This window comes from Phacochoerus africanus, chromosome 13 (assembly GCF_016906955.1).
Source record: "Phacochoerus africanus isolate WHEZ1 chromosome 13, ROS_Pafr_v1, whole genome shotgun sequence".
NCBI lineage: Eukaryota > Metazoa > Chordata > Mammalia > Artiodactyla > Suidae > Phacochoerus > Phacochoerus africanus.
Genome location: NC_062556.1, coordinates 32,528,028 through 32,548,602, shown reverse-complemented (window position 1 = coordinate 32,548,602; position 20,575 = coordinate 32,528,028). Strand labels below are relative to the sequence as shown.

Here is a 20,575-nt window from a genome sequence, read left to right as displayed (position 1 = left end):
AGAGCTTCCTTACTCGAGAAACATTGCTTTATTTTAGCTTATTGAAGAGGAAAATTGATCATTCCAGAACAGCATGTTAGAAATATCCAGAAGTCTTTAAAGAAGAATTTTTATAGTGAATTAGATGGTGGTCAAAATTAGTGTCAAGAACTTGAATGGTAGAAGAATGTGACACTGAGGAAAGAAATATTATACCATTGGAGCTGTCCAGTAGATCTGTAACTTTTCAGATAAATGATACATTAGTTTTCCTTGTTCTCTTCATTGAGAACTTCTAAGTACTCGCAGGTTATATAACAATCCTATTGGATATTTCCCCAGTAAGAAAAGTGACTGGGAACTCAGTGCTTTGTGTTAGAGGGATCCTTTTATATGTACTTGCTATCTGACTTTAACAGGGGGTGCCATTCACTGAGATAAAGAACACCAGGAGGAGATGAAGGTTGAGGGAAATGATGATGAATTCACTTTTGTAGACCTTAAGTTTGAACCATCTGTAGAACATCTGAGTTACCATGTCTTGTGAATTAGTGGGTGCAACCCAACTCATCCGGGTGTGCCTGAGTCTTTCCCAGTTTTATCACTGAAAGTCCAATATGCCAGGAGAAGGGGTAGTCAGTATTGTCAAATGCTGCCAAGAGATCATAGAATGAACTGACTGACAATTGTCCCATTGGCGTCAGCTCAAAGGAGAGAGTCGAAGGTTGATAAATGGATAGAGGAAATGAAACTGAAATGTAATAGAGGCTTGGGGGTCAAGAGAGGGCAAAACAAATGTTTGAATTTGTTTAAATGTATATTGGAAATGAGAAAGGAAAGGAGATTTGGAAGAAATAATACTCAATAGAGCAAGATCCTGAGGGTGGCAGGACCGAGTGCAGAGGATAAGATGTCAGCACAGGTGGAGGAAATTGTCCTGGAGAGCAACATGCTCTGCTAATGTGATGAATGAGGAGGAGGAAAACCTGGGCCCAGGTGCAGATACATTTGTAGATTTGATGGTAAGAAGTTAAGGGTTTTTTCATCAAGTAGTTTCTGTTTTATATCTGAACTAGAGCAAGTCCTCTGCTGAGGAAGGGCAGTTGGTCAAAAGGCCTGAAAAAAGTGGGAAAGTATTGGAACAGCCCCTGTCAGGGGAGTAGGAATGAAAACCTCCAAATAAAACATAGGTGGAGTGTTGGATAGTATGAAGAATCCAGCTGAGGTTGGCAACTGCGACTATGTACCAGCCATGATCTTGCAGTATTATTTTTCATTGTAGTTACTCAGCAGCTGGTGTATAGTGCTATGGAGATAGAATTTTCAGCTCATTTAAGTTTCAATGGGAGTCTGTAAAAAGACCCCAGTGGAGGAGGGAAGTAAGGATATTGGCCGGTGAACCCATGGTCAAAGTGATGGACCACGTAATGTAAGTTAGGTGGGTAAGGAAATGAAGACAGTGGGGCCAGGGCATTGGAGATTTCCATGGATGAGTGACAGGACTAGTGAGAGAGAGAAAATAAGAAGGACAGATAGCTTATATGAATTTAAGTTATAGGAATAAAATAGTTGTGGGTGGTCGCAAAGTTCAGATCATGGCTGTGAGAGTGGAAAATGGAAATTAGAAGGTATTGGGCCCTGGAGATGAGAGAGGTCAAGAAACTCATTTGCTGTTGGATTAGTAGTTCTCATAGGCTGAATACATCAAGGATAATGGCAAGACTTGGCTGGAAGAGGAAGATGACAAAGTTGGATGTGAAAATGAGCAATGTCTACTGGAAAGGGCCGAGAGATCATTCTCCAGTTTTCAGGTAGAGATGAAAGGAATGTTCTTTGAAGACAATGAGGTAGTAGAGAAGTTGCTTATGTTAATGGCAGACATAGAGATCAAAATGGACTTACCTCCTGAACATGTTGACCAAGAATGATAGTGATGGTGACTTGGCTATCCTCAAGGTTTTAACCCAACTGTAGCAGCTGTCCAGTAGGCATCTTGTAGGGAGGGACCAGGACTGCAGGCTGGACTGATGGTGGTATTTCCAGATACCCCGGCTCCTAGAGAAGGAAGATATCTCTGGTTTTTCTCTGTGAGAAAGAAGCCATCAGTGAGTGACCTGCATCTCATTTATTGCCTGGTTCTAGAGAAAAGCATCTGCCTCCCAATGAATTTGGGGAAAGCTAATCTGTGTTTGTTGGTTGAGTTCCAAGATATGAAAGCCACTGACTCTTTGTGCCTTGAAGCATTTCCTAAACAGCTCTAAGTACAGCTCAGCAAAACTGAGAATCTCAGTACTTCTCAGTAATCACAGGACACAAATACAGAGATCAAGAATATCACAGTATCAGAGTGTCAAGAAAAGTCTGTATAAGGAAAAGAGTATTAGCTTTAGAATCAGATACTGGTTCAAACTTCTGCTTTGTTACTATCTGTTGTAAGGCTTTGGATGCATTATTTTACCTCTGTGAGCTTCAGGTTCCCTGGCTTTAAAATGGATCTGGTAATACCTACTATGCAGGGCTGGAGTGAGAATTAAATCAGAAAATCTCGTACAGAGGCATTCAGTCAAAGTTATGGTTCTTCATATATCTCACATTTAGCTTATGTTCTTGTTCTTACACATTACTTTCTAGGTAAAATTGTTCTCAAATTTACTGGGTATCAGTTTTTATTTGGGGGCTTCTGTATTCATTTTGTCAGCTGTCTATAGTTGAGGGAAAAAAATCTTCCATTGTTCTCTTGAGAGAGTTTAGCACAGTTTTGCCTCCAGTTTCTTCGCAATTGTTAATGAGTTCATCAAAAGTTCAGTTGTCTCCCATTTTCATTTCTTTTAGGTGTTATTTGCTTTCTTTCAAAGCATATGTCAATTCCTTTTCCTCACTTTCCACTCATTCAGACTTGCCTTATTGTCTTTGCTGGCTTCCTTTCTTTCAAAAATACATTGCTGTTACCCTGATAGGGATTTTAACATATCTTTAGTTTGTAATATTAATGCCACAATTCCTGCATCTGATTGGGGAAGGAATACCATACTTGTGCAGAATAAATCTGTATTTCTTCTTTGAAAGGAACTGAAAAAAAGTGAATATTTAATACTTTGAACCACAAATTCATATTAGAAATGAACCTAGAACTTAAATCTAGTAAAATTACTTTGAAAAGTTGGCAATAGTGAGGTGGCATTTTAACTAAGGACATTCTTGGCACCCAAAATGCTAATACACAAATTTCTACTGTATTCTGTGCTGTCTACAGGGTTGTGTGTTTTAGAGTACAAATACAACCTATCTTCAGAAATTTAAGTGCAAATACAAGTATCAAAGTATAACCCCTTAAATAATTATTGGGCAGCCATCTCTAACCTTCTGCTTCTGTAATAAGCAATTTCATACCAATTTTCTTTCTTTTCTGGAACATTCCCCATATAGGTAGTCACAAATTATGTGTTGAAATTGCCCTTAGACTGTAAGCCCCATGAAAACAGGTCAGGAGCTTGTTTCAGTGCCTGTCACATATTCCATTGTTTTTGTAGAATTGAGTTGAAATACAGATCTTATAGTTTCATATTTCCAACTAATTCTCAGACAAAACAGTTTGACTTATCTGCCAGCACCTCAAAATCAGTTCATCTAAAACCTAACTTATCATGGTTTAACTTAACCTGGTTTTTATGTTCTCACTTTGGGTTAATGATACTACCATTTTCACAGCCACCCAGGCTTAACATCTTCACACTGTGCCAGCTTTAATCATAGTGAAGTACAATGTTGATTATTTCACACCTTTCAGAAACATTCTATGGAAGTTCCTAAGCCTCCCTTCCCGACCTTACTTTCCCCTCCTTCCGAAGTGTGCCATATGCTGCTGTCAGAGTGTGACTGCTGGGTTCCCTCTGGGCCCCCTTCTGCATTCCAGGTACCACTGCTTGAGAACAGCCCTCATGGAATTAAGTCCCTTTATCCCAACTTCTCCTGAAAGAAAATTCCTGTGAGATCTCTTCTCTTCCCTAGCATAGCCTCCCTTTGATTCTTGCTATTAAATTAAGCATTATTTTTTCTCTGTCTTGAAATCATTTCGTTCTCTGTTAAAAAGCTTTGTGAGGAATAAAGCCATTGAAAATATTCAACATTTTCTGCTAATATATGAAAATATTCAGGCAAGCTTAAAAATATGTCCTAATATATTTTCAACAGGAAGTAAGCAGTTGCCAAATTTAAGCACTGTCAGGGTTATTTCTCAGAGTAAAATGAGGCTCTTGTGGGTAACAGGTTAAGCTTCTGCTGAGAATGGTGATGTTATGCCATGTAATTAACCTTTTCCTCTCTGGGCTACCCCGTGATTAAAGGATCAGAGGGTTCACTGTATGAGAGTCACATCTTGTTAAATGTCATTATCATTACACATCTACATATGTATTTAAGTGGATACATTATTTTCCCTCTGACATTCTGTGCTTTTGCATCTGAGGCTCTCTCTTAACAACCTAGACCCTGTGCAAAACAAGCGGACAACTTTGGCAACATTCTTTTTGCCAGGGAGTCAATACTAATTTTAAATTGTGTTTTCTTTAGTAATTGTTAGAGTAGATCACTGTGAACAAGCTAATCAAAGTTGGTCACTTAAATACATACATGGGAGACATTTTAACAAATATTTAACATGGAAAGAATGATTAGGTCATGCCAACATCATGTGGTAGAGTAATTGCTAAGCAGAAAGTCAGAAAGTTTATCCTTTGCTTTGGAGCTAATAGATAGATATGAGTGGTCATAAAACTTTTTTCACTTATGTTGCGGATATGGTCCACATCAACAATTTAAATATATATATAAAAAAGAAGGAGTTCCAATCGTGACTCAGTGGTTAAGAAATGAGACTAGGAACGCGAGGTTGCGGGTTCGATCCTTGGCCTCGCTCAGTGGGTTACGGATCCCGCGTTGCCGTGAGCTGTGATGTAGGCCAGCGGCTACAGCTTCAATTAGACCCCCTAGCCTGGGAACCTCCATATGCCTCGGGTGCAGCCCTAGAAAAGACAAAACAAAACAAAACAAATTTAAATATGCTTCATTATTTTTCATCTCAGCATATTTTAGTCCATGAATGTCATAGTTTATTTAGACTGTCTCTTGCAGATGGGCATTTAAGTTGTTATAAACAGCAGTGTGATGAACATCCTTGTACATATGATCTTGCATGTCTGAGTTATAAGTAGGATAATTTTTTTAGGAAAAAAAATATTTCTGATTGCCAAATTGCATTCCAGAGAGGTTCCATTAGTTTTATGTTTCCACCAATAATGTGTGGAATGACCTCTTTTCTTTCCAACCTTTACGAATTATTCTCATTTGTTATTATTGCTGTGCTGATAGGTGAAAAATGATCTCTCATTGATGTCTTTGGAGTATCTTTAATTATAAACAAGGTTGAGATTATATCCTCTGTATAAAAGCTGTTTATTTGTTTTTATGATGGATTTCCTGAACATATCATTTGCCTGATTTTTTTGGTTATTTTATTTATTTATTTATTTTGGTTTGGTGGATTGGGGGGGTTGTTTGTTTGGATTTGGGTTTTTAACTGAGTCATAATGTTCTTTATTTCAAGAAAATCAGTTTTAGAGAATACCTGTTTTCAAATATTTTTTCTAGTTTCTCCTTTCAATGTTTGCATAGACTTCATTCTTGTTATTCTTATGATTTGTGGACATTTGTTATAGTATAAACTCTATGACATTTGGGTATTCAGATTTTTCCTAGGAAGATCTTCCCACTCCAGAACTCGTTAAAATGTACTTTTCCCTACTTTATGCTATACTTTCCCATTTAATTATTCAATATTGAAATGTTTGATCCACTTGGAATTTATTTAGGTGTTAAATAGTAGGGTGAGATCCAAATAAACTACTGTCAATCACCACAGTAGTTCTCGAATATTTTCTTATCCTCTACTGATTTGAAATGCCACATTTATCATGAATTATGAGTTGAGTTTTCATGTGTATTCGGTATGAATTGCCAAGAACAATAGTTACTATATATTTATTTGACCACAGAACTGAACAAATCTCCTTCCCCCATCTCACACACACACACACACACACACACACACACACACAAAGCACAAACACTTTACTCCTGGGATTAGCATTCTTTGAAACGCACTTTAGGAAATTCTACCTCTCTTACTGAAATTGTGTTTTTGTTTTTATTTTTTAATATTGGTTGTCTATCACAACAAAACTAAGTTTTTGCAAAAATATTTTGTTATGGCAAACTCATTCATTGATTATATGGTTTCTTTAAATCTTTCACCTTAAGTATGTTTACATTCCAAAAGTGGTTGATTTCCATGATATCAATTTTGTATTCTGCAATTTTACTGAATTCATGGATGAGTTCTAGTATTTTTCTGGTACCTTCTTTAGGGTTTTTATGTATAGTATCATGTCATCAGCAAACAGTGACAGTTTTACTTCTTCCTTTCCAATTTGGGCTCCTCTTATTCATTTTTCTTCTCTGATTGCCATGACTAGGACTTCCAAAACTGTGTTGAATAACAGTGGTGAGAACGGACATCTTTGTCTTATTCCTAATCTTAACAGAAATGCTTTCAGTTTTTCACTGTTGAGAATTATATTAAGTGTGGGTTTGTCACATATGTCCTTTATTATATTGAGGTAGGTTCCCTCTATCCCCACTTTCTAGAGATATTTGTCTGGAAGTTTGTCACTCGTTCACATTATTTTTTAAAATAAAAGAACTTTCATGAAAAAATTCCAGAAGAAGGTAAATATAGATATGTTCATGAATTAAACTAAATTACTGTGATGCCAAAATCATTTTCTTACAACAGAATCTAGATCATAAGTATTTGATTTATAACAGTGTATTTATATTACCACTTTTCCCTGGTTGTTTATATAATTAAAATAGAACCATGCTTTATACATGACATCCAATACTTTTTTTTTTTTTTTAAGACTGGAGAGTTCATATAAGAAATATTCTTAATTTTATAAATATCTCCACAACTTTACTTATAAGACATGAAATAATTTAGATTACAATCTGGATACAATATAATAAATAGCATAATAACTATGGTTTGCACATTCATATGTATCTGCAAAATATTTTTTACTCAAGCTTTATATTTGTATTTATTTACTTATTTATATTTTTAGTCTTGTATTTTATCCAGAGCAACTATAAAAATGGCCCCATGATCTGTGCTCAGAGTGGCAATGACAGTTCCAAGTCCAAGCACATTCAAGGTAGCAAGAAGGGGTAGCAACATGTGATGGCAGCCACAGCTCTCACATCTCCCATAGATATTTAAGATAGGAAGAGGGGAGAGGCCTCTTCTATTCCTAGAAACACCATGCAGATGATCACTTATGGCTTGTCAGTAGGAAATGCATCATATGGCCACCCTCAGCTTCACTTCAAGGGAGCTTTGAGATGAGGGTCTAACATGCCGAGCCTCTGTAGTTGAAGCACACAAGGAGAGGGTAGGAGATGAATATGTTACATTTGCCATTCAGTGGTGTGTGCCATATTAGTGAATAAAAATGATCACCACAATATTAAAAAAAATAGCTAATATTTATTGAGGCCTTACCACATGTGAGGTAGTATCCGAAGCTCTTTTCATATATTACCCCACTTAATCCTCATGGCAGCCTTTTGAGACAGATATAATTATTATCCCCTTCTTCTAAATGAGGAAATAGAGAAACACACCTTGGTCTTTAAGGGGCATACAACTAGTAAGAGCCAAGATTTAGTCCCAACACTTTGACTCCTTGATTTTGCTTAATTGGTTTTGTTGTTGTTGTTTAGGGGGAAAAACAAACAAACAAAAAAAACCTTCTTTGTAAAAGATTCTAATTTTTTCCTTCTAGTAACAGGAAATATATTGAATTTGAGTTATGCAAATAATGAACAATAGAGAGAAAACAGAAATGTTAAAATATTAGGTTTTTTAATGTAAAATTCCACTTCTCATGGTTGAGCTAGTCATTTAATTACAGTATAAAAGTGAACTGTTCTAATTATCATTTTATTAGTGAAATCTCAGTGAACATTGGCTTTCTAACTCCCTTGATTTCAAATAAATTTTCAGCTTTCACATCTAGATTAAGACAAGTTCAAAGACGTTCTAAGTTATTCCTGTCTTTTTGTTGTCTGGGTTAAGTAGTATTTTGAGCTTTGTTCTAGAAAGTTAAAGACTGAACTAGATTATGAAATAAAGCCAATAAAACCTGGTTCCCCGTATGAACAATAAATTCGGATTAGCTTGTCTCATGGCTTCCTCTCAGCTCTCTTTTCTTATATCCACACCACACCCTTCCCAACAGAGGTCGTGCTCTAACATAATATCAATAGTGACCACACAGAGATTAACTGTTACGTTCTTATAATGTGCCAGGCAATCTGCTGAGTGTTACACGTGATTTATCTCCTTTAATTCTCCCAATAATCATATGAGGTAAGCGCTATTATTAGTCACACATTAAAGTTGAGGGGAAAAAGGGGTGGGGTTAGTAAAGTTAAGTAATTTGCCTGAAGTCACAATGATTTCTAATTGGAAAGCCAGAACTTAAATACAGGTTGTTTCAATTCAAAACTTGCATTCACTACCATTTCACTATGCTTATGTTCTTTTATATAGCTTCAAGTTTGACCACTGTGTTTCTAAGATCAGCCTATTAGTGTAACCAATTCCTCTTGCCTAAGTTTTAAAGCTGTGAAACCATCAGCCTTCTAGATACCTTTAATCACCTGAAGCTGGATATCTCATGAACTTCACAAACTATCCAGACTGAATCCTCCTGGCTCAGCCCATTCTAACATGAAACAAAAATAATCCAATATTTGGTTAATAATACCAACATATATCCAGTTGGTCAAGCCAGATACTTGGAAATTAGACTCAACTTCATTTTTTCATACATCCATACAGACCAATTTCTGTTCTTTACTTGGGCCCTCACAATCACATTTTTCCCACATTTAAATCACTAAGGAGTTCCCTGATAGCTCAGTGGGTTAAGGATCCATTGTTGTCACTGCTGTAGCTTGGGTCACTGCTGTGGTGTGGGTTTGAACCCTGGCCTGAGAACTTCTGCATGCCATGGATGTAGGGGGAAAAAAAATCACCAAGCCCGCCTTCTGCTTATTTTCCTTGCCCTTTGTCTTATCTCTTCTCAGAGTGGTTTATCTAAAGTAGAAATGTGACCATGTTACTTCTTCACTTAAAACAAGTCAATGGCTCCCTTAAATGTAAGCCCCAGACTCCACAGCCTGGCATGTTCAGTGCTTGATGAGTTGGCCCTTACCTGCCTCCTCAGCATCGCCTCCCAGCACCCTCACTGGTACCTTGCCCTTCACTCCTTTGGACAGTTCCTCCAAGTGTTTCATGTCCCCCATACAGCTGTTCTGTGAACTCTGCAGGGCCTACCCTCTTCAGGAAGCTCTGGCAAATGTAAAAACTTCTTTAAGTCTTAGGTATCCAGGAGGCTTTCTGTAACTGCTGTCCCTTCTCCCTCTGCCCCGTATCAGGTATCCTTCCTGGTGGGGCTTTTCATCACAATACTCATTATTTTGTACTGGACCATTCATTACCTGACTTCTTCCCTCTGTCATAAGAAAGCACGTTTAGGTCAAAGATCAACCTCTTTCTCCCTCATTCCTCCTCCTCCTTGGTTGTCTCTTCATGTTGGGAATCTTTCAGTTTCTTTGTATTTGTTGATGTGATTTATGCAGATTCCTAAAGCAATACAGTAGGCTCATAGCAATATATATATGTATGTGTGTTCTGAGACTGCTATTTGTCAGTTCTTCATTTTAGACATAGAGTTCCTAAGTGGTTGAATATTTAGTTCCTGTGTGCCCTCTCCCCACTTACCGTCTCCTCATGTACCCCTCCTCCTTTACGTCTGCTGTCTTCACATTATGCTTATATCACATTTCATGATCAAAAGAATAGCCAGTGTGTATAATACCACAAAAATGTAAATATTCTTCATGTTTCCACTTCATATTCCTTTTTTCCTGTTGGACAATATTATAGGTTTATACTCATAATTGTTTTTAAATTTGCTTGCTATTTGTGTATACCTGTCACAATTTTATGCAAACCCTCTAACAGGTCTGTGAAGTACAGCACAATCGTTTTTTGCAAATGGTCCATCCCAGCTGATTTGCTTTTAGTTCCTTGGCCACTGTTCTGTCCTATAGCCTGATCGTCTCCCACATGATCTCCTTATCAGTTCCACCCTCTGCCTGGCTCCACATCCTCTTGATTCTCCTTCAGAAAAGTCTCATTTTTAACTCTCCCTTCTCCATTTCCTTTGATGCTGTGTGACTTTTTAAAATATGATTTACAAATTAAGCAAGGTGATATGCTATTCATACAAAGCACAGTTTTGACTATTGCAGCTAGTCTCTTTATTCAAGAGGTTTTTCTTAGCAGGAGTGAGGCTATAAATATTTTGAATATAAATTGACTTGTTAAAGAAACTGAATTGTAGTCTACAACAAAAATGGCTAATTTTTATTTCTCTGGTTTGTACTAGAATGATGTAAATATGAGGCATTTAAGTATTTTATTATATCTCACTTGTGTTTTATCTATAACTTTTGCTTTAGTACCTGCTATTCCTTTTGCCGGGCATGCTGTTCCCTCCCCAGTCCCTGCCATGGCCAACTCCTGCTTGTTCACCAGGTCTTAATTCACTAGGAGTACTTACATATCCAATAGATTCTTGCCATCATACCTAACAAACTTTTGTGCTTCTTATGGGCAGAAAACATTGCTTGTTCATTCTTGGACCTAATGTTCTAGTGCATAGCAGCCCTTAGTAACCATGTGATGAGTAAATATTCTCAATGCATTTTTAGCGTTTGGAATAATATCTTCATTTTATGTCTCCATTTTATACATGGAATTAAGAGTCTACTACTTCTTGATCAGAGTTATTTACACTGTATCTAAGACAATGCTTAAAACACAATAATCACATATTACATAAACTTCCTAAACTATATTGTAGAGTTTATTTATGAATTTATTTCCCTACACTTTTATATCACTTAGCAACTCACAAAGTACTTTCATTTCTATGATCCCATTTGATTCTCGCATGAACCCTAGATAGGTATCATCTCTATTACACATGTTAAGAAGGATTATGTAGCCAGTTGACAGCTCAGACTAGAATGAAGGTCTTCTTACTCCAGTATTGTATTCTTTCCATTGTGCCTATGGGGAATGAAGGCTAAAGCCATCAGCTCTGTGGAACAAGACCAGGGATAGAAGTTCCACATGGAGACTGATGGATGGGAGAGAGAATGTTTGTGGAGATGCACAGGCCATTGCCTTTAGCTGAAGAACAGGTTGTGATGTTGGAAATCAGAGATAAGATTCAGTAAGCAAGTGGAATAAGTGTCAGGGGCAAGTAAAATAGTTGGGACTTTATATTGTGGGAAGTGACATTGAAAATTTGTGATGAGGGGTCATGGTTCTGCTTTAGTGCTGTATGGGATGCATTAGAACTAGGGAGAAACTAGAAGCAATGTGACTTCAGGCAACTTGTGATATTTCAGGTGAAAAAATTTCAATTCTGGACCACTGACGTGAAGTTTAGTCAGAAAAGGAAACAATGGGTCAATTTTTGAGATATTGACATGTGATGAGCAAGGTGTGGCAACTGAATGGATATGTGAGACCAGTGAAGGAAGAAACAATGCCGTGTTGTGTACAGTGGTGCTAGGAATGGGCCCCCGCACATCCCCTCCCCATCGGTGACCTATATTCTCTATGTGGTAACTCCTTCCAGCCGACCACATTAGTGCTTCATTTGTTAATCTAGTCAGCACATATTGCTGAACACTTTCTTTGTGAGCTGTTAAAGATAAATGAAAACCACAATCCCCACACCCCTCGACCAACTCATTGTCTCGTGGTAGAAACCATCAAGTAAACAATATTATACAGGATTTATTGCCATGTGTACCACACGTGATTAGGACACAGTTCAGCCCACATAGGTCAGGAAGGCAGTCTCAGTTATCTGCCTTGAAGGAGAAGGAGGAGGTAGCTTGGTGAACAGAGTGGGAAGGGTGTTCTGTCTATAGAACAGTATGTTGAAACCATGAAGTTGATAACGTGGAACTGTGATGTAAGTTGTTTAATGAGCCTAAATGTGTCAGCATCTAATAACAGTGGGACTATCCTACCTGATGATAATACAGTTATCACACTCGGGTAACATAACATTGGTACAGTATAATTATTTAACATCTAGCACATTTTTAAATTGCTCTAGGAGTTCCCTAGTGGCTCAGCAGGTTGAGGACATAGTGTTGTCACCTCTGTGGCATGGGTACAGTCACTGGCCTGGGAACATCCACATGCCACAAGCATAGTCAACAGAACAAAACAAAATTGCTCTAATTACCCATTGATATCATTTAATAACTTTTTTATGCCCCAAGCGCTAATCAAAGATTGCATGTCGCATCTAGTTGTCATGTCTCTTTAATCACTTTTAACCTATAAAGTTTCTTCCCTAACCTTGTCTTCTCTCTTTCTCCTTCTTGGTCTTTCATGACATCGATGATTTTGAAGAACTAAGGCCAGTTGTTTCACAGAATGTCTCTCATTTTGGATTTGTATGATTGTTTCCTCAGGTTGAGATTCAGGGTAAATATTTTTGTGCAGAGTGTGACACAGGTTGCATTGTGTCCATCTCACTGCATCACTTCAGAGATAATTGTTGTCCATGTATCTCATTACTGGTGATGGGAAATTTGATTATTTGGGTAAGGTGATATTTACTAGATTTGTCTATATCTTGTTCCTCCATAACCTTACATCCAATGGTCTTTGTAACCATTGATGATTGCTGCCTAAATAATTTTTACTGTGTGAATTGTAATTGGTCAGTTTTCTGTTTCCCTCATAGCTATATCTCTTATGTTAATGGATCTTGGTCCTCTTTATATCTTTGACATCTATTTGGCATTCTTCTTTAAACAACTTTTCTTCCCCCATATTTAATATTTGTTAAAAATTTTTCGGTATCAATTTGGATGCATGATTCTTCTCCCAACATGTAATAATCTATTCTTATCATTACTTATCATTACTCAGTGTTCAAATTGTCCTAAATTTGTCCAAGGCTACCCTTCAGCCTGGCTGCTCTGACCTTTTGATATATCCCTACCTGTCTTTGAGCACTTTCTTGTTTTCTGACACAACAGTATTTCCCTGGCTCATTTGATACTTTCCTTTTTCTTTCTTTTTTTAGGGCCACACCTGCAGCATATGGAGGTTCCCAGGCTAGGGGGTCAAATCCGAGCTACAGTTGCCAGCCTACAGCACAGCCACAGCAACACAGGATCCAAGCCGTTTCTGCGACTTATACCACAGCTGGATCCTTAACCCACTGATTGAGGCCAGGGATCAAACCTGTAATCTCATGCTTACCACTCACATTCGTTTCTGCTGCACCATAACAGGAACTCCCACACTTTCTTGATCTCAGCCCTAGAACCAGCCATTTTTCTAAGTATTCTCGTTCCTATTAGAGAATAATAAAATTTAGAAACCAAGATATCAGGGCCAGGTGTGCTCATCGCTACTGTAGTATCATTACTTACAGGTTGTTTGGACCTCAGAGCTAGAAAAAGTTTTTAAAAGCTTAAGTTTATCTGATGCCATTAGATACAATCCAGTGCTTCGTGGTTCTCCCTCTCCTTCTCCCACTCCATATTTGTGTTTCCTTTCCCACAGCAAGCATCTCTGTTGCCAACAACATCAACATGTTTACCCATCTGCTCAGGCTTCGAATACCATGGTTTCACAATCACTACATCAATACCACCACCAACAGCACATTTACTAAGAGAAGTTCAATGTTTCGTTCTACTGACGAAATGTATTCACAACCTTAAATGTTTAGCTTTACCTGCAGTTCTTTTTAGGAAAAATATAGTTGAGTTTGAGTGTAAACCTTTAAAGATGGCTGGATAATTACTAAAGTCTCTGAAATATTTAATGCGTTTTAATTAAAATAACCATCCAGCCACTTTCGGCTTAAATTTACATGTATATTAACAACCTCTAAATGCTCTATTTCTCACCCACTTTTTCTGATTACACCTACAAGGTTTAGTACTTTTCTAAAAATGAAATAGAAGCAGATGGAAAAGGGCCGGTACATATTTATATTTGTATATCTGTTTATAAACTGTAAATGAGTGTGTTATTTGTACTCTACTGCATTCATTTGTCATCTGTTCCCTGTAAAGGGATTGCGTCTCAAAAAAAGAAATAAAAAATAGAGGAAAATAGTTTTCTAGTACTTTAGACGTGAGTTTATACCAGCCACACAATTTCACAGAGAATGCCTGAAAATAACTTCTCTCTAAGGGACAAAAAAAAAGTCTTGGGCATGTCCATGAATTCTGGTTGAGCCAGAAGTTTTTCTTTCTTTCTTTCTTTCTTTTTTTAAACCATTTAATAAGATTTAGCATTGACAACTATAAGTAACTATGATTATTATAAGATACTTGGATTTTTAGAGAGAATGGCTCTGTGAACATATTTTCATCACTTACATTCAGAATATCAATTTAAACCAATCGTAATGTGTGATACAATCCTTTAGATTTTTGAGAGCCTCTTTTGATTTATTTTTCATTATAGAAGACAAACTTTTCATACATTCTGGAAAAGTCTGTAGTGACTGTTATGTGTTACCTAAAGTCTGGGGACAGTTTTCCTCTAACATGAAAAACCGGTTGTTGGAAGTGTGTTCACAAAAGTTAGCCTGGAAATATAATTTTGTATGATAAGTTTAGATAGCAGAATCTCAATAACAACAACAGAAACATTCTCCCACACCTGGTTGATTTTAGAATAGAAGCCGGTGCCTGGAAAATAACCCATTTCTGCAAGGGAAATGTGATTTATGATAACCCGAGACACAGATGTGACTAGAACCATACTCCATTTAAAGTTGTTGTGCCACCAGCCTATAAAAGCAGTGCTCTGAAGTGAATCAATGAAACTCGGGTCTCTTTAGTAGACAGTAGCACAGGCACTAATGAGACAGATTTCATTAAAAGATTTGATTTATAAGGGACTAAAAGTCCAATCATATTTGGAAATTGCTGGCTTAGTCCTGGCATCTGATCTTTCCTCCCCCTACCATACCATCACCAGTTTCTCTGTATGCCTTGACATTGCTATGGTAACCCAGAGGGCTGATGGAACTCCCTGCATCTCTTTTTACAGAGGGCGATGAGACAGGAGTGATGGATAGTCTGCTGGAGGCCTTGCAGTCGGGGGCTGCCTTCCGCGACCGAAGGAAAAGGACACCGAAGCCAAAAGGTGAACAGTATACTTGTTTCATGTTACTTTCTAGGGAACTATCATAAAGGATAACCCACTCCCCCTTTTTGTAATTCTTTTAAAGTCATGTGTCAAGAATGTAGTGCTGTGGGCAATAGCTCTCCAGAAGTTTCATAAGTTTGCTCAGTCTTTCTCTTGCCATGACAAGTGTCAGAGAGAGAAGTGTTCCAGTTGGCCAGTGTCACTAACACATTAACAAATCAATGCACTCAGCCTGGAAAAGCCTGATTAGTGTGACAGGTCTCATCTAAAGAACCATATGTACCTTATCCCAGTGGAGCTTACAGTAGCATAATTAAATGGAAAGTAAAAGTCATAACATTATTACTTCAAGTATTTCGGGGTATTGAAGCATTGCTTCGCCTCCAGAAATACTTACCCTTGAAAAAAGTCTAATACTGTTAAATTTCTTGAGATGAACAGACCTCTATATTAAATTTCTTTTATTTATTTTTTTTAACAGATATTCGGCAAAGTCTCAGTCCAATGTCTCAGAGGCCTGTTCTGAAAGTTTGTAACCATGGTAATAAACCGTATTCATAAATTGCTCTTTCTCCTTATCTCCTTTTATCCTGTTGATCTGTGATTTTAGTAGGCTGTTGTGAAGTTCTCAAGTTTCAATATGACTTAAAAATAGGAAAAATGTGTGGATCTACATTTTTGTGACGAGATTGTGCACTGCTATTTTCCATCCTTCCATTATTGCTTTGAGGTGGTGTTGAAAGTTCTACTTTCAGATCTCAAGTGAATGTTTTATATTTATTATTATTATTATTTGAAGTTGCCTCACATGTTGCTGCTCAGTGTTGTCCAGAGCATCCTTTCAAAAGCATTGTGCTTTCTTAATACTATTTTAAGTAGCAGTTTTGCTTTACATCAAGATACAGTGTGAAATATTGAATCGTTACCTCTTTCCTCATCATACTTGCCAGTACGGTATGAAGCACTATGACCAGCAGTATGCAAAATCTTTAATACAGGTGAGCTTCATGTGATATTATTGTGGAAGGATATGCTAGCCTCACTAAAAAAAAAGTGAGTCAACTTGGTCTCCAATATTTATCTGAGTCTGACTCCTTTCAAAAATCTCTCACTAGCTCCTCAATACCCAACCCCATGGAGCCCACGTCCTGTCCTCAGGATGCTGTTTTGTGTTGATTGGTTTTATTTACTTTGCCTCTCATTCCCTCCCTGTTAGGTGTTACAGGGTCCTGCTTACATTTCATAGTCTGTTGTGTTTTCCCTTTACATTTCTGACAAGTAGACAAAAATTCAAATGACCATCTTGATCTTTAAGAACTGTATGTATAAAAATAGATTTATTAGACTAAGTATTGCAAAATGCAGAATTTGGTTAAGGACGTTGCAACAAGGATCCTGAGTATTTTTAGAGAAAAGTGACGTTTCAGAGTTCATTTTGAAATCTTTTTATCTCTAAAAATTTATTTGTTTTCATTGAAAATACTAACCCTACAATTGAACTGTGTGATTGAAATGTAATATGGAACCCCTTTTACTTTCTCATTTTCTTTCATGTGTTTAAAACTATGGTGTGATATTTATAATTTCTATGTATATATGTAGTAGTTGATATTATCTCATTATTTTTAAAAGATAGATGAGAATTTTTTACAATTATTTTCAATTTGTTTGCATCCTAAGTAAAATAATAATATTTATAGTATTAACAAACTAATGCTTACTAAGTTAACTGGGCTTACTGAGTTGAGTTAAAAGCCAAGAGATATTGTAATGTTTTATACATATCCCATTTAATCATCTCAATAATCCTATCAGGTAGTCAATGTTTTTATCTCTATTTCAAAGTCAAAAATAACCAAGTATTGAACAGGCCTGAGAATTTACATAACAGTCCAGGGGCCAAGTTTCAAAACCCAGCCTGGCTGACTTCTCAGTCCAGTTCTTAATCTCTGCCATATCATTTGCTTTGATTACAACCGCTTATATCACTGCCTCTTCCTCTTCCCATCAACCTGATGAGCTGCTGTGTACATCGTTTTCTCTTGTGACACAAGATTGAACTATTGAGATGTACCATCTACAGGTTTTCTAGCCTCTGGCGTGTCTCCTCCCCTGTTTGCCGATTGAACCACTAGGTAGCACTCTTTGTCTGAGGCTAGATTACAAGGATTAACCATCTTCTGAAATTAGGACCAGAGCTTATTTCTTTTACTAAACTCTATTAAAATATTTATATTAATTTAATAAATGTATGCTCTGTTAAAAGCATGGAAATTTTATATTATATATAAATATAGACTTAGATAATATATGTTTGTATGTATGTGTGTGTATATATATATAGAGAGAGAGAGAGAGAGATTGAGCATCTTTTATTTCAGAATGAGAAAATCCTGGTAAAGTATCCTTTGAGATTTGTGGGTTAAAATGTCACAGGATACATTTCTAACTCCTATGGGCTTCAGAAGCACAGCCAATGTACACACAGATTAATCCAGCCCTTGTGTTGTGCTCCAAACTCCTACCCAAAATACTTTGGTTAAAACCTTCACCTGTTTTATCTTTTGCTTTATCTGTTATGACCTAGGCAGAAATTAAATGTTTGGTATTTTTCCTTGCCAAACCTTCACTCAGTCATTTGTTTAGCAAAATTTATTAAGCACTTTCTGGGCACTTAAGATGTAAAGATACCCTCTAAGAATTCACCATCCAGTTGGGAGACTGGCAAGTAATAATCCCCACATATCTTTAATGCCAAGATAACAGTAACACACGAGCTTCTGGAATACCAAGGAGCCTGAAAGAGCAATTCAGATTTTTATAAGGAAAGTTCAAACTTGGCTTCTCGAAGGACCTGAAATCAAAGCAGAGTTTGGAAGCATAAGTCGAAATGAGGCAAAACCCTGAGGGCAAGGGTGAGACAAGAAGCAGCAGCAGCAGCCTGTGCACACCTTCCCAGGAAATCTTTTGTGAACCTCAGCTTGAACCCTATAACCCTGTATGCTCTCATTAGCATTTATACACTCTTACTAACTCCATAGTTTTCCCATTTTGTAACACATATTTCCCTAAAACCGCCCTCATTCAGTGCCAGCTACCCTACTCCTAAATCCCATCGGGATGGGGATAAGGCAGTAAAGGAGGGTCTCTGCCTTATTTATTGCTGTAACCCTGGTTCTTCCCTGGGCTGGTGCCTGACACATGGATACTTAGTACAGATGTGTTGAAGGAACAGATACATTTGTGTTTAGGCTTGAATAGAATGGTTAGTGTATCTTGAGCAAAATCAAGTCTCTGGGCATCACCCAAATAAATGGGATTTAGTACACCAGTTGCTAAAACCCCAGCCATGACCAGCCATTTCCTCTTCTCTCTAAAATGTTATCTGTCATCAAAAGGATATAGTTGATCATTCAAAGGTTGTTGGGTCAGATGCAAATCTTGATTGGGTTATTCACTCCTTAGCAGCAGAGAGTTACTTATTAATTAAATTTCTTTCCCTTGCTTAATCAAGCAAAGTTTAACAACAGTAAATAAGTGAAAGCATCTGCTAATGACTATGGAGCACCATCTCATTTCTTTACTCAATACAGTGCATTTAAAATCCAAAGTTTTTCTATAGTTTATAGAAAATAAGTCAAGTTAATCAAAATATTTATTAATGCATTTTTATAAAATCATACCATATTCAGGTGTTAGTTTTCAACCTAAAAATATGTACAACTTAAAAGTTGAGAGTTAAGTTTTATTGGGGCAAAATGAGGACTGTAGCCTGGGACGCAGCATTTTAGATAGTTCTGAAATATTCTTTCAAAGAGGCAGGGAGAATTGTCAGTATACATGTGATTTGGGTGAAGGGGGAGGTACATGCAACCAAGCACGCATTTTGCTAGTCTCATGAAAGCTAGTTACTGCTAGTCTCATGCTAATCTCTCTTGTGACTAGCTAGTCATGAAACTGCTAGTCTCATGAAAGCTATTGCTAGTCATGAGGAGCAGATGTCACCATGAAGGATTTTAGTGCTTTTCTAGATTTGAAGAGATGTAAGAATTGGCCTCAGAAAATCTTTTCCTGGGGAGTTCCTGCCATGGCTCTCAGCAGAAACAAATCCGACAAAAAAAGACAATAAAATAAATAAAATAAAATAAAATATTTTCCTAAAAATATCTATTTGAAGACCTGTTCTGCCAGTTTTCCCAGAGCACAGAGTTCCTCACACTCCTGATCTCCACCCTAAGCTCCTTTCAGGGGGTGTTGAGGGTTGGCTGCTACAGTGGCTCATGATTCAATCTGTGTAGAGCCAGATGGCAAGCGCCCATCTCCAGTTCACATAGTTAATCAACTGGCCTATTTGAAAATAGGTATATTGAGAGTCTCATGCCAGACCAAGAGCTCCAGACTATTGAGATTTTGAGCAGGAAAATGACAGGTCTGAGCAGTTTGTGTGGAATTGAAGTGTCAAATGTAAGAGAGAAGAAAGAATCGAAAGGACTTTATAGCCACTTTGAAGGTGACATGGATTGGCCGCAAGGAATGGGGAAAGACTCAGAGAGCTTGGCAAGGTGTGAGGAGAGAAGCCAGGTCTAGAGCTTGGTGTTGAGACCCTCACAGAGACTTGACGGCACTGCATAAGCAGATGCATTATCCATAGGAAATTTTCGCAAGGGAGAATGCAAGTCAAGGACTGAGACTTAGGAACAAACACAGGTGAGTAACAGAGTGAGTGAGAGGCAGGAAAAGGATGAAGATGGGGAGAGGGAATTGCCCACATTATGAAGTTTGGAAGAAGATTTTCAAGGACTTGGTTTCCCCCATTTTCATTCTTTGATTGGTTGTTTTCTTTTTTTCTTTATAAAACTGAGTGATATTACCACTGAGTGACTAGTAGTTCCCAGGGTACAGCAATTGCTGCTCTCTTCAAGGACTTCTTTTCCCTTGTATACTGTGTAGACTCTGTAAGACATTTGTGACAAAGCTTTCACATATATGAATTGTTCAGCCACACCTTATGATGCATCTGCCTGCAGTTTGATTGCATCTCATTAGATGGTTCTCTTTTCGTTAAGTGGTACAGTGGGATTTTTTTTTTTTTTTTTAGCTAAATGGATATAGAGTAATCAGAAAAATTCTATAAACTCTATGCAATTAAAATCCCTAATGATAAAACTATTTAACTGTGACAAAATAAGATAA

General features: G+C 37.3%; 1 protein-coding gene across 2 annotated transcripts in view; it reads left to right on the top strand.

The window, feature by feature from the left end:
• The window catches only part of DIAPH3 (diaphanous related formin 3), a 503,501-nt gene that overhangs the window by 371,371 nt on the left and 111,555 nt on the right, over positions 1-20,575 (top strand). For both annotated transcript variants that reach the window (XM_047756273.1, XM_047756272.1), the window contains 2 exons: positions 15,284-15,379; positions 15,864-15,923. In XM_047756273.1, the coding sequence (XP_047612229.1) occupies positions 15,284-15,379; positions 15,864-15,923 (156 nt within the window). The remainder of the gene's footprint in view (positions 1-15,283; positions 15,380-15,863; positions 15,924-20,575) is intronic.